This window comes from Cavia porcellus, unplaced genomic scaffold (genome assembly GCF_034190915.1).
Source record: "Cavia porcellus strain 051 isolate PalLab524CR breed Dunkin Hartley unplaced genomic scaffold, mCavPor4.1 scaffold_20, whole genome shotgun sequence".
NCBI classification, from domain to species: Eukaryota; Metazoa; Chordata; class Mammalia; order Rodentia; family Caviidae; genus Cavia; species Cavia porcellus.
In genome coordinates this window covers 59,655,692-59,670,043 of record NW_026947503.1, presented here as the reverse complement: position 1 = coordinate 59,670,043, position 14,352 = coordinate 59,655,692, and the positions used below count along the sequence as shown (strand labels likewise).

Genomic DNA, 14,352 nt, shown 5'->3' with positions numbered 1-14,352 from the left:
GGTATGGTAAACCGCGAGGTGCTGGAACAGGTGGAGCGGGGATACAGGATGCCCTGCCCTCAGGGCTGCCCAGAATCACTCCATGAATTGATGAACCTTTGCTGGAAGAAGGACCCTGATGAAAGACCAACGTTTGAATATATTCAGTCCTTCTTGGAAGACTACTTCACTGCTACAGAGCCACAGTACCAGCCAGGAGAAAACTTATAATCCAGATAGCCTATTTTCTATGCACAGATCTGCCAAAAGTTAAAGAACTTGTGTAGAGTTCCTCGTGTACAGGAATCAAAAGAAGGAAGTCTTCTTCACTCTGCATGTTTTTAATGGTAAACTGGAATTCCAGGTATGGTTGCACAAAACCACTTTTTTTTCTCCAAGTGTTAAAATACCAATGATGAATTTTCCAATTTATTTCAGGGTCCAAAGAAAGGAGAGCTAAGATACTAGTAGAGAAGAGCAGCAAGGCTACTGTTTTAAATCATTTCCTTTCTTTCCCAAACTCAGATTTCTGTAATAAAAATTTTCTCATAATTTTAAGAGAAATATTTATTAATGTAGACAAAACTTCGGAGTTAAAAAGTTACACCATTAATAAAATTTAAAGGAACTCATAGGACCAAATAATCCCATTCCAGTTTTTTTTTTTTTTTAAATCTTGCATTAGTTACTCTCAGAAGGTTTTTTTTCCCGTGTGAAACAGTCAATCTGCAATCTTAACATACACTTCCTTTTGTGTGGAAATGGGCCAGGCTTTTCAAAAGCGAAATAAAAACAAAAAGGATTTTAAGCAGGATTTAAAACTTGACTATTAGACCACACCAGTGGTGTTTGAAAGTATAATGCACTATGTTTATACTCATATTCTTGGAACTGGAAAGTAGAAAAAGAAATTTTTCACTACTGTCATTTTCTGAGTAGTTCAGTTTAGAATAATGAAGGTAACTTGAAAAGTGAGTTAATCTTTTATAAGATCATATTGATTTTCTTAAAAGGCAGTATATAATTGAAACTGTACTGTCCAATCCAAGGGGAAAGACTTTTAATCTTTAGATGGCATGAAAAGTAAGACCCAGCATTTAAGCAGTCCGTCTTTTAAAAATAGACTTGGTACTGTGAGGTGTTGCTGTTGTGTTCTTATGGTAACGGGTGCCACAGACAGAAAATATCACTAGATCAGGGACTGGAATGCACTTTGCTTGTTTTGAATATAGACTAAGAGAGTGGAAAAACATATTTAAAAGAAAGTGTGAAAATTTTACAAGTAGAGGGATGGAATATAATGTTTAATGTTGATGTCATGGAGGGATAAATGGCTTTGCTGGCACTCAAAGCTTCTCACTTAGTTGTTTTCTGAAACTTTAAAAATTACAATATATGTCTGTAAAACTAACTTCCCTTAACATACACACTAAATGAGTGTTATATCCTCAAAATAGTGAAGTTAAGGCTTCACACTAATTCCAGTGATAATCAGCTATTACGCAAATCTTTTTAGAACTCCTATTTTCAAACCCATGTTTGAATTGTCATTCCCTTTTAAAATATACTTAATGGTTGTTATTTTTCCCTTTAGGAGTATAGTTGATTTGGGGAGGAAAACTTACTCAGAATAATAATAGTAGTTCAAACACACAGCAGTTTTTGACCATTCGAAGTATAAAGTGAAACATACAGTATAAAGCTAATTTTTTCAGCTAATGCAGAAAGAAATTCCGGAGTGTAAATTTGAATAACAGCTTTACTGATTTAAGAGTCTGGCAAAGAAAAATTGAATTTGATAAATAAAAGTCTAGTGTTTGTGTTTTTAGGAACAGTTGTGTAATCACACTTTAAAGCATTATGTAAGGTTCCTGTATTTTCAGCATATAATTTTTAACTCATCTGAGTTAATCATGAAATTAAAAATTCTGTGCCATGGTGTATATTTTCAAATTCAGGCCATTTTAAAATGTGACAAGTGAACTTCATGCAAGTTGGCAAAAATACTGGTACTAGAAATTACGGTTGTTTCCTCTGTTTACATAACCTGTTTAGTATTGAGGCCCTTGACTGGCCCTTGACCAAGAGGGCTTTCTGAAGAAGAGTGCCGTCATGATTTATCCTAACACAGACAACCTGTGACAAGAGTTTTTAAAGGGCTTTATGTGCACTATGATTTTGTAATTTTTCTAAGCATCTTCAAGGGGGTAGCAAAATTACGTTCATTTACTAATTCTAATCAGAAAAAAAGCCAGGAAAATTGATGGTGTTCATTAGATTTTAACTGAATGGAGCAGTTCCTTCTAAACACAATTGTATAGTAAGAATAAAGCACTAACTTAATGTGTATTCATTTTTAATTGTTATGTATTTTTAAATAGCCAAGAAAAATAAAGCATTTTGTATATTTGAAGCATTTCATCTTCAGTTCTTAATGTGGAACTTAACCCTTACCAAAAATGGAAGTTGGTAAAGACAGCCTTCTAGCACAAACACTTTTTTAATGAACAATGATAGCCTAAAACTTACTATTTTTATAAAGTACTATATTGTTTTGTGGATAATTGAAATAAAATTTCTCATTTGAATGTATCTGTTTATCTTTTCAGTTGCTATTCATTTATTTCTCATTACTTTTTTAAAAAATTGATATATTCTAAATTTATCCTTCCATTGGAAAATTTAATTACATGTAACTCTTGAGCAGAGTTGGATTCTTTATTAAATTTATTATTGATAAATTTGTTCTCTGAACAAATTGTGATTAGTTTTCTGTGTCAGCTAGGTGACACATTATTTTACAAGTACTTCATTTAAAAAAAATTATACTAGCAGATGCAGTCAACGCATCACATAAAGAAAAGAAAGTGACTCGAGGTCAGCTGTCCCCAATGGACCCACATGAATGACATAAAGTAGGTGGCTTCTTTGGAATATAAGGAAGTCAGTTTCCTAAAAATGCATCATGTGTGAACCATGTCTCTGTGTGTTGTACTACAGGTTTAAGAGAATCAAACTACTGTTAAATTTTAAATGGCCAATCAAAAGTATTTGTGATTTTCAATATTGTAGTTGTGTTAATTACCTTTTACAGTCTTAGCATCTAAAACTGTTAGAAGCAAATAACGTTTAGGCAACAAACGTTTCCTTTAGTAAACATTTATTGAGTATTTTTATAGTATTCCTTTTCATGTCTAGAAAGCACTTGTATTTGAAGTATAACTTTTTTTTTATGGTACCGGGGATTGAACTCACAACTGTGCATTTTGCAAGGCAGGTGCTTATGCTGCTGAGCTAAATCCCCAGCCCTTGAAGTATAACTTTTAAGGTCCATCTAGTAAAATTTCCCAGCACCACGCATTGTTTAATCCAGTCCCACCCCACTGGTTTGAGTTCTTTATCTTTGTTTTGTTTTGTTTCCCTTTACCTTAACACTCACTGGTGCCCAGGACAGCCTCATGCTTGGAATCTTCTGCTTCTGCTTCGGGAGCAGTATGAGTGCATTCTCCTGTGCCCATTGAGTTTCTTTTATTATGATGCATGTTTGTCCAGTTGTCATTTCTGCCATCAACATAATACAATTTCTTTTTTCTCTTTTTTTTTCTTTTTGCTAATGCACTGTAATTGGCTAGTGCCCTTTAGCTTTTTTTTTTTTTTTTTTTTTTTTTTTTTTTTTATCTTGGTATGTTGGAAAATTCTTAGTGATGCATAGCCTTTATCTTTGTATTTTTCTTGGTTGGGATTGCGTTTCGCCTGTAAAGTAATTTGGTGAGCATTGGGATCTTCCGGGTCAGTCTTGCCATCCCATCTTTGCGTGCCTTCACTTAGACTTCATAGTGTAGAGCAGTGAGGGGCGGGCAGGCTGGGAGTGTGGCTCAGTGGCAGCGTGCAGTTCACCTGCACGAGGCCTTGGGAGCAGTCAGTAAGCAGATAAATAGTAGTGAGATACTAGGCTGTGACAAACATGGAGGGAGCTTTAAGTTGTACAAGAACTCAGCTTGAAAATTCATATTGTATGTCCAACTGTATAATCTCCTGGGAAAGGGAAAAGAGATCAGTGGCTGCCAGGAGCACAGAGGATTTTTAGGGAAGTAAAGATATCCCATATTTCCTTTGTTGAGGTCTTAATGTAAATAATAGTCTGCTTTTAATTTCACATTCCATGTGTTCATTTGTAATATGGTAAAACCTTCATTTATGAGCATAATTCATTCTGGAGACATGCTTCTAATCCAAAACGTTCGTATAACAAAATGAATTTCCCCATGTGAAGTAGCGGAAACTCAAATGATCATTCCACAACCCCAAAATGCTTATATACAAATGCTTATGGTACTGTAATATAAAATAACAAAATACAAAGATATAAATAAAAGTAAATAAGTTACCTGTACCTACCTGTGAAAACTTTCATGACTGGTGTGAGGGAGACCAGAGGAGGGTTATTGTGTAGGAGGCAGTTGCTGTCACTAACGGAATTGCTGTTGTCTGTTAGCTCGGTGGAGTCTTTCATTTCATGCAGCCTTATTAAGGAGCCCATTCAGCCCTTGCCTTCACCTCCTTTTGAGGGTTTCATGAAAATATGACATTGTGCAGACGCTAAATAGATTCATTGCTCTTGTGCACCGCTTCAGCCTTATCCATGTAATGCTTTTCTACAGAATTTCGCACGATGTCCGACATTTTAGGTATCTCTCTAGTTTACTATGAAGTGAAGGGTTCCTCTGCCTTTTTCTCCTCCCCTGCAGCTGGATCTCCCTGACCTCCCCCACTATTGTTTGCAGTGCAGATCCATCAATTCATCAGCAGTTAGATCCTGGCCATGTTCTTCTACCAGCCCTTGGGTGTTTTCCTCACCCAACCTCAGTCCCATGGTCTTCCCCAAGGACAGTTGCATCAGCACCTGGTGACTCCTGTTCATGAGCAAGGCTTTCTAAGTCATGTCAGGCCATAATTTTTGCCATGCAGGAGTTGTGGGTTCCTTGGGGGTTCTCTCTGGGATAAAGTCATGGCAGGCTTTATCGATGGTCCTGTAGCAGTTCATGGTATGAAAATGATTTTTCCAAAACTTTTAGAAGATAAAACTTGTTCCTTTGGTCACCTCAAAGCATCACTGAAATAAAACTATAGTATAAAGCTTTTAAAGTTTAGAACGACTTGCTGATCAAATTGAAGAGATGTTGGGGCTGGGGATTTAGCTCAGCGGCATAAGCGCCTGCCTTGCAAGCAGGCAGTTGTGAATTCGATCCCTGGTACCAGGAAAAACGAAAAAGACCAAAAAAAAAAAAAAAATTGAAGTGTTGGGAAGCACATGATTTTAATAAACTCGGGCTCCTCCATCCTCAAAACCTGGAGGCCGAGCAGGAACTTTATATAGCTAGCAAGTTTTCAAGCAGCGAGTTCTTTTCTGAAAGGTATTTCTAAGCCGCAGGTCCAGCGACCTCACTGAGCCACTCAGTGAACGAGATATGAGTGACCCAGGCCTTGCCTTGGTGTTGCACCTCCACAAAACACTCTTCTGCACCTGGCATTTCTTGAAAGCCGGTGGTTCTCAGAATGATACAAAATCTGGGACTTGACTTTGAAACTGCTGCTTGCATTAACACCAAGCAAGGTGAGATGGTCTTCTGTGGGCTTGTGGCTGGGCATTGCGTTCTCTAACGTAGTCCTCTTTGGCCTCTTTGCCCAAGAAAATCCATCTTGTCACAGTTAAAAACTTGCTCTGGTAGGTGATACTTGGAGCTATGAGCTTCTGGAGCTTGGTAAACACCTCAGGTCCTCAGCATCCAAGTACACAGCCTCTCTGTGCCTCACAACACTGTACGCCACTTCTCTTAAGTTGTCCAACCGTCTCCTGCTTGCCTGGATGCCGCCTTTGTTTTCTGTTGATGTCCTTGGCGGTTTACTTTCTGAGGTCAGTGTACAAGGCCTTTGCCTTCCTGCAGATAACATTCTCAGTTACACCTGCTCATAACCCAAACCAGAAGCAACTTTTGTACATTCTAGAACTGTGGCCGCTGCTTTGATACTCTTGTGACTACTTTTACTGCATCTAACCACCTTATTTCTTCCTTTTTAACACTGTAATTGGTGAATGCAGGTTTCTTATAAAATCATGTAATTTTGGCCACTCACATATTTGGTACTTCTCAATGATTTCCTTCCTAACTTCCACTGTATTCATCTCCTTAAGTGCCTTGCTTTTCTGCATGGAGGCTGTTGTATATCCATGCCTGGATGTTAATAAACTCTGTCATACACTGTTTTGACTGAACCTTTCAATAAGGCAGAAGAATGGATCTGTAGCTGCAGGTAGCAGGATCTAGAATGAAGCAAAGCATTCCTAAGTGTCCTCTTGTATGCAAAAGCAAATGACTGTCTATGTGTTTTGAAGGGACAAAGACTACACTTGGGCTAGTAGTGGTGCCTCCCAGCATTCTGAAAAAATCACTGATTTCTGCCTAACACCACAGCCTGAGACTGAGCATTGGTGCATGGCAGGCAGGCAGAGAGAAGAACCATTGGCTCAGTTGTGAGCTTGTGACACTTGGTGTCATGTACTACTTGTATTGCAAGATGTTGCTCATTTATGATGTTAAAATTTATTTAACATGTTTGGTCATCTTGTGGAACACTCCCAGAGCAAATTACTTGCAGTTCATATTTTTACTGTAAGCCAGGAGTGTTGGTGCACACCTGTAATCCCAACACTCAGGAGGCTGTGGTAGGAGGATTGCTGTGAACTCAAGATGAGCCTGAACTGCATAGTCAGACCCTGGCTTAAAAACAGCAGAAAAAATAAGTTTACATAGGAAAGTGATCACTTTTTGTATTCAGCAAATTTGTTATCACTTATTTAAGGAATTTTTGTTGACATGGATTTTGCTACATAGAACATGCCATCAGTGAACAAAGCCTTTTTTCCCAATGTGTATGCCTATGACTTCCTTTTCCTGTTTTAAGCCACTAACCAGGGTTTACAACACAATGTTGAAAAGCAGTAATGAGAGGAAACATCTTTGCCTTGCTTCTGATCTTAGAGGTAAAAATTCTGTGTGATAAATAATACTAGCTGGAAATACTCCTTACCAAGCCATGACAGTTCACCCCTCTTATGGTTTAGATCTAAAATGTTCCCCAGATGTCTCACGTGTTCAGAGGTGGAGCTGTTGGAACCGACTGGGTCCAAAGGAGTATACTCTCATTAGGTGAGGGCCTGATGGAAGAGGTGGGTCACTAGGGGCAGGACCCAGAAAGGTGCATTTTTGTCTCCCATTCTTTTTGCTCTCTGCTTCCTGGCTGCCCTGGTTTGAGCAGCTGTCTGTACCAGGCCCTTCCATCATGCTGTTTCTTCCTTGGAGCCAGCTGACCTGGAACTGAACCATCTGAATTCTGAGCCCAGTAAACCTCTCCTGTATGCTGCAGGTGTCAGGTATTTTGTCCCAGTGATGGGAAAGTGGTCAGTACAACCTCTAATGCCTGCTTGACTGAGTTTTTATCATGAATGGGTGTTGGGTTTTATCCCAAAAAAAGTGTTGGTATTATGTGATTTTTCTGTAGCCTATTGATGTGACAGATTACAATGATTAATTTCTACTGTTGAACCAGCCTTGTATACCTGGAATAAAGCCCACTGTGTTGGGATGTATAGCTATTTTAGTACTTTGTTAGGTTCAGTTTATTAATATTTTGTTGAGGCATTCTGCATCTGTGCTCAAGACAGATACTAATCTATAGTCTCCTGTGATGTCTTTGTTTTTAGTGTAGGATGATACTGTACTTGCCGCATAAGATACGTTAAGAAGTATTTGCTGTTTCTGTCTTACAAGTATAGAGAATTATTACCATTTCTTTCTTAAATATTTGGTAAAATTCACCAGTGAAACCATTGGGCCTGTACATTCTGAAGTGAGAATAGTTTTGTTTGGTTTTTTTGTTGTTTTGTTTGGGTGTTTTGTTTTGTTTTGTTTTTTGTCTTTTCGAGACGGGGTCTTGCTATGCAGTTTAGGCTGACCTTGAGCTCACTTTGTGGCCCAGGCTGGTCTCAAACTTGCAGTGATCCTCCTGCTTCAGCCTCTCAAGTGCTAGGATTACAGGCATGAGCTGCCATGCTCAGCCAAGGTTGTTATGGACTCAGTTTCAGGCATAATCAGATTGTGTGTTTCGACAGTTCATGTTCTTGAAGGAATGTGTTCATGTTATTTAGGTTAATGTCCATAAGGGCTGAAGTGATAATTCCCTTTTTTACTGCTAATCTTAGTAATGCGTGTTCTTTTTTCTTAGCCTGGTTATAGAGTTATCAATTTCACTGATTTCCCACCACTACCACCACCAAAGAACTAGATTTTAAAAGCAGCTTTTGTTTTCATTGATTTTCCCTTTTGATTTCTTGGCTTCGATTTCAAGTTTCTTTGCTTTTTGTTTTCTTTTCATCTGCTCCCTTTGAATTTAATTTGCCTTTCATTTTCTTATTACCTAAGCTTGAAGCTTAGATATTTGATGTTAAAATCTTTTCTTTTCACATCCATTCAAAGGCTATAAACTTCCCTCTTAGGCACTGCTTTCACTGTATCCTACAAATTTTCAATTAATTCAAAGTATTTTAGAAGTTTTCTTGAGATTTCTTTTTTGACTTGAGTGTTATTTAGAAGTGTTTAGCCACTTAACTGAGGATGCAGTTAAGTGGCAGAAGATTTGCCAGACATGTGCAAGGCCTTGCCCACAGCTCACCAATACCACCACCAAAAAAAGTTCTATTTTTGGAGGGAGGGGAGTTTTTCTAGTCGTCATTATGTTATTGATTGTTCATTAGTTCCATTATAATTGAAGAAGAGACATACTATGCTTTCTATTCTTTTAAATTTGTTAAGGTATGCTTTATGCCCCCAGGATGTAGTCTGTTTTGGTGTATATTCCATGTGAACTTGAGACGAATGTATATTCTGCTAGTTTTGGGCAAAATAACCTATCAATAACTGATTGTACCCAGTTAATTGACTGTGATACTGAGTTCTGTGTGTCTTTACTCATGTTCTCCCCATAGAGTCAGGCCATTTCTCATAGAGGAGTGCTGAAGTCTCTGGTCACAAATTGAATTCATCTAATTTTTACCTATTGTGTTGTTTTTGCCTTATTTATTTTGATGTTTTGTTAGGCACATACACATGTTGACCCATCTGTTTCTTGGAAAATCAACCCCTTTATTGTTATGTACTACCCTTCTTTATTACTGATAACTTTTTTTGCTTTGCAGTCTGCACTATTTGAAAGCAATATAGCTATTCCTGCTTTCTTTTGATTTGTGTTAGGAGTCGTTGTCTGTCACAGTCAGTTTGTGCTGCTATAACATCATAGACTGGATAATTTATTGTGGAGGGTGTTGGCCAGTGTAGAGAACCCTTTCCCGTCCTTGTTGAGGTCCAGGCAGGTTTATATTTGTAATCCTGTGGAGAAGTTACTGGAATGTTAGTGATTTAATTCCAATCTACCACTTCCGTTGCAACCCAAGGCAAGAAGAAAGACACTAAAGACATATATATACAAGTTGTGGGAAGCCAAGAGGTCCTACATCCAGCCAAGATGATGGTCACCGGAACAAATGCCACACCCAGAGCCCAGCCTGAGCTTTATTAATTCTCTATGAGGGGAGTGAATCGGGATCAGTGAGGGTGTCTGGGGTCGGGTCACTGTGACTGCAGTGAGCTGGGCGAAGTAGGAGGTCTGAGGTCACCTCTGAGATATGCAGAGGGCAAGGAATGTAGAGAGAGCAATCTGCATAACACAGCTGAGCCAGTGTCCAGAGATTTGGGTCAGTGCTTCAGTTCTGATGTCCCTCAGGTAGTGTGGAGCACAGCTGTCTTTCCTGCCAGTTCAGTCACGTATTTGGGGAGTCAGTGGGTGGGGGTAACATTGACTATGCTTCAGAGATTACCCATCAGCTCTTCAGCCAGCCCCATTTACATTGCTTAAAGCCAGTTGAAGGGACAAAGAAATAGCCTAACAGTTCTGTGCATAGCAGTACGTGGAGATGGGGCCAGGTTTATCCAAAATGGAGACAGTTGCTCTTCTTTTCAAGGAGAGCCCTCTGCACCATCCCCCATGGGCCAGAGATCCATATGTAATGGAAATGCAGAGGTAGGGGACTTCCAGAGCCACACCCAAAACCTCCCAGAATGTGAATACGCGGTTATAGATTAGAAGATGATCTGCAACGCCACAGGCCCAGTAGGATCAAAGCACACTGCCTTAAGGAATGAATGCTCTGCCCTCTCCGCCCTAGGGTCAGTCATGTAACAGTCCACAGGGACCTTCTCCTGTGCTCCCCCTAGCTTCCCTGCATGAATTTGCACAGACCTCCTCCTTTTGTCCTTGCCCTTGCTTCCTGGCCCTCAGTAAAAAGCCACTGGAGCTTTCCATTTGGGGCTATTTCCTGAGACTCACACTGAGGGGTCTGAGGTAAGGCGGCCCTCTGGGCCTTAAGGGTTTGAATTGGACATTGACTCCAAGTAGTCTGTCATCCTTTGCACCATGCCACGGTTGTGAACTGCAATAATTTACAAAGAACGGAAATTTATTTCCTCAGTTCTGGAAGACAGGAAGTTCAAGATCAAGCACTAGCCCTGTGGGAATCTGGAGAGGACCCTGGTCTCTTTCCAAGATGGCTCCTCGAACCCTGTGGCTTCATGGAGAACTGGGTCAGTGCTGTTGCTTCCATCAGTAGCCTTTGGAAGGCTACTGATCCCATTCATGAGGACAGAACCCTGAGGATGTAATCGCTGCCTAATCCCATCTCTTCATACTGTCGCCCTCGTAATTAAGTTCCATCATTGGAGCTTGTTACAGGCACCATAGCGTCATCATTTACTTGAGTATAGGCAGCATAGTGCTGGATCTTATTGTATGATCAACTCGGGCATTTCTTTGAGTTGGTGCATTCAGACCATGACATTCAGTGGGATTATTGAGAGAGCAGCATCTACCACATCTGCTACTGCTTTCTGCTTGATTTCTTGTTCTTTGTTTTGTTCTTTGTTTTCATTTGCCTGCCTTTTGTGTTTGTAACTTGAGGATTTAGGACTGTCTTTTCTCTCCTTTCTTAGCATACAAGTTAGACTTGCCCGGTTTTTATAAGTGGTCACCCTGGAGTTTACTAATACATTTCCAACTAATACACTTCACCCCCTGGATCTTTCTTCAGTAAAACAATGCATAATCCTTGCTTGGCTCAGAGGGTTGTTAGGAGCTTTGTTCTCTACCGTGTGCTCCTCGAATTCTTTGTTCCAAGATGATTTTTAGCACAATCTGCTGCCCTTGATGCTCACTCCTCCCTCTTCTCTCTGTTATCACCCAGGCTGTGCCCTGCCTGCTGGCCACCCCTGCCTTCAGGCAAGGGACTTCATCAAACTGAGGGCCGTACTCATGTATTCATGCTCATGTTGAGTGTCCCTGAAAACATCCCCTGCTGGTCATGGTGGTGCACACCTGCAGTCCCAGTGCTTTGGGAGGCTGAGGCAAGAGGATTTCAAGTTCAAACCCAGCCTGGTGTTTTGGAGTTTTAGACCCTGTCACAAAAAGGCCTAGGATGTAGTTCAATGCAGATGCCTTAGATTCAGTCTCAAGTAAATGAGGTACAAACTACAGCACACCGCCTTTCAGTGAGCCTCCAAAATGGAGTGACGACATGGATATGCAAAAAGGAATACATACTTTTGGCCTGGGTGTGGGGGAAGAGATCTTCTCACCATGTTCTCACCACCGTGTTTTCAGGGGGATCCCGTAATTCTGAAAGTAAGACTCGTTTCTGCAGAAGCCCAAGTTTGCAGCCAAGACAGTGCCACAAGCAAGTCACTGCACCTCTGAATCCCCGTTTTTTGGTCAGTAGAATTCACATGACCTGCATGCCTTGGGCAGATATGGTTTCCAGCACTGCGAGGCTGTGTGGTGAGCTGCTTCTGTGGGTTGAGTTGGTTGGGTTTTCCTGAGTTTCTGATGGAGCTCAGGGCTTTGACAGTGTGCTGTAGCCTCAGCTCTTTTGTTTTTGGATGGAGGGTCTGGGTCGCTAAGGTTCTCAGGCACTGCTGGAACTTGAGATCCTCATCCCTCAGCCTCCCAGACTGCTGGGTCACTCGACCAAGACACTGGGCCAAGCCCTAAGTGGACTTTCCTAGCCCACTGTTCTGGGAGCATGGTAATAGCGGGCAGCAAGCCAGCGTCCCGGATCTGTCCTGACTCCTGCTTTTAGGGCGCGGCCTCGTGCTTGTCACCTCACATCGCCAGTTTAGCCGGGAGCAGGACTGAACTCAAGGCCGATGCGACCCGAGTGAACCCTCAGTACAAACCCGTGCGAACCCGCGACCGAGAAGGCCAGGCGCTTCTGGCCGGCAACGTAGGCCAGTTCTCTCGGGCCCAATCCAGATTCACGGCCCTCCGCCCCCTGTGGCACAACCAATCAGTATCTGTCGCTGCAGCGATGCCGCACCCCTCCGCCACCGCCCACTGGCGCGGCCAATCTGCTTCCAGCGCTGAGACGATGCCTCGCCCAGTGGCGCTGGCGGGTCCAGGCAGCCCGGGGGCGGTAGATTGCGGGCAGCATGGTGCACGGCAGGGTCTCCCGGCTGTTGGTGCACGATGTGCGCTTCCCTACGTCGCTCGGGGGCCACGGCTCCGACGCCATGGTAAGTGAGGTTGTCATCCAGCTTGTCCCGCAGCAGGCCGGCCTGCGAGGATGCGGAAAGCTTTGCCCTCGTGGTTCCTGTCAAGTGGGAGCCGCGAGGGAAGAAGCTTCCTGTGTCCCAGGGGTGAAATCAGCAGGAGACCTTGGCCCCGCCTGTCCCACCCCGCCTGTCCCACGATGGGCTTTTCTTCTCGGTGCGAACCTTTAGAATGTCTTGGTTTCGCTTTTACCGTGCACGTTTTCCTGGCAGAGGTCAAAATGCATACTTAAAGTGCAACACTAACAGGGGTTCTGTTGGGCTTCCCCAAGGGGCCCCCGAAACATACCACCGGCTCTCTCCACCAAGAACACGGAGTCAGCAGCGAGGGAGACCAGGAAGCCCTGAGCTGGGAGTTGGAGAGTGGAGGTGGCTTGTCCTGTCTCTGTTGCTCTCTGCTGTGTGACTTGGAGAAGGCCCAGCTTCTGGCCCATCTGGGAAATAGAAGTGGCACAGTCGAGCTGGGAAACCAAACACCTAATAACTGTGCTCAGGGGAGATCCTGGTACCTAGGAACACGCCTAGCAAGCGTTTGTGAGTGCCAAGTCGCCTGCACAGGTCAGCCTTAAGAGCTGCAGTAAAGGCCAGGGATATAGCTCAGCCCCTCCTGGCAAGCGTGAGGTCGTGAGTTGGACCCCGGAATACTTAAAAGACTAAAATAAAGGATGGCTCGAATTTTGACTCCTACCGATGCCGGAGGCCTTTCATGCTTGTTGAGAATATTAGAGGGACTTTTTCCTGCCTCCGGGCCAACTGTCTATCGTTCGCTGGTTGAGACACAGGAGCCCTGTACAGGGACTGCCCAGCTCCCGACCACTGGCCCCTCACAGCGCCCCCTGATCCACTCACGTGGAAATGTCCTGGAAAGGAGGCCATCAGCCCTGTAGAGAGGAATGGGACTGCGGTCAGGGACGCTAATTCTAATTCACCGGGATATTTTTACTTCCTGAGCTGTGTGGATGGCAAACATGCTCACTAGGTTTCTTTGCTCTTTGTCAGCCTGAACTTTCTAAAAACAGGCATCTCAAAAGAATGCCCTTTGTTCTGAGATTAACTTCTTCTTTTTTTTTTTTTCTTTCAATTTTGAAAGTAGTAAAATACAACATTACAAGACAGAATAAAGCCAACTAAGATCGTACAGTGAAATTGGTACAGAACCTCACAGCAGGTTACCGGGATAACAGTAATAGGTATCACAGTATATTTTGTTATCTTTGCAATAGTTGTTCTTTCAATCATGTATATCAAAATAAAATGAAATACAGAACATTATAGAACTTATCAAAACAGAATATTGAATAGAGCAGTACCATTAATCAGAAAAGAGCAAAACAGTAATAAAAATATTTGCCTTCAAAGAAATGGTAGAAGAAAATCCCCCTTATTTGCTATGGTCAACCTCCCAGGATTGCTTAGATTTCTGGTTCCCATTTGCTAATGGGGGGGAGCACAGGTCAAAGGGGTAGGGGAAGTGGGATGTTTGACTCTAGACCATGCACCAGTGGGTTCACTGTTGCTTAGCAGAGAGGCAGCTGGTTGCTTGGTTTCCCAGCTTCATAGGTTCCAACACGGCACGGATCTCAGAAGACACAGGTGGTTCTCCCCGTGAAGGGCCGCAGTCTGCCACACCACTGCCGCTTACCAGGGAGGGGAGGTCAGGTTT

At 42.3% G+C, this 14,352-nt stretch overlaps 2 protein-coding genes across 17 annotated transcripts in view; both read left to right on the top strand.

Annotated features, from left to right (window-relative positions):
• The window catches only part of Yes1 (YES proto-oncogene 1, Src family tyrosine kinase), a 78,298-nt gene extending 75,727 nt beyond the window's left edge, over positions 1 to 2,571 (top strand). For all 4 annotated transcript variants that reach the window (XM_063231889.1, XM_063231890.1, XM_063231888.1 and 1 more), the window contains exon 12: positions 2 to 2,571. In XM_063231889.1, the coding sequence (XP_063087959.1) occupies positions 2 to 210 (209 nt within the window). In that variant the 3' untranslated portion in view covers positions 211 to 2,571. The remainder of the gene's footprint in view (position 1) is intronic.
• Positions 2,572 to 9,218: 6,647 nt separating this feature from the next.
• Positions 9,219 to 14,352, top strand: part of Enosf1 (enolase superfamily member 1) — a 30,099-nt gene continuing 24,965 nt past the window's right edge. For 3 of the 13 annotated variants that reach the window (XR_010041509.1, XM_063231894.1, XM_063231895.1), the window contains exon 1: positions 11,020 to 12,653. Coding sequence is in view for 10 of the 13 variants with exons in the window: in XM_063231894.1 (XP_063087964.1) it covers positions 12,570 to 12,653 (84 nt within the window). In the remaining 3 variants the exon portion in view is untranslated. Of the gene's footprint in view, positions 12,654 to 14,352 lie in introns of all 13 variants that reach the window. The other 10 variants (XR_001202207.3, XM_063231896.1, XM_063231898.1 and 7 more) reach the window with 9 other exon arrangements.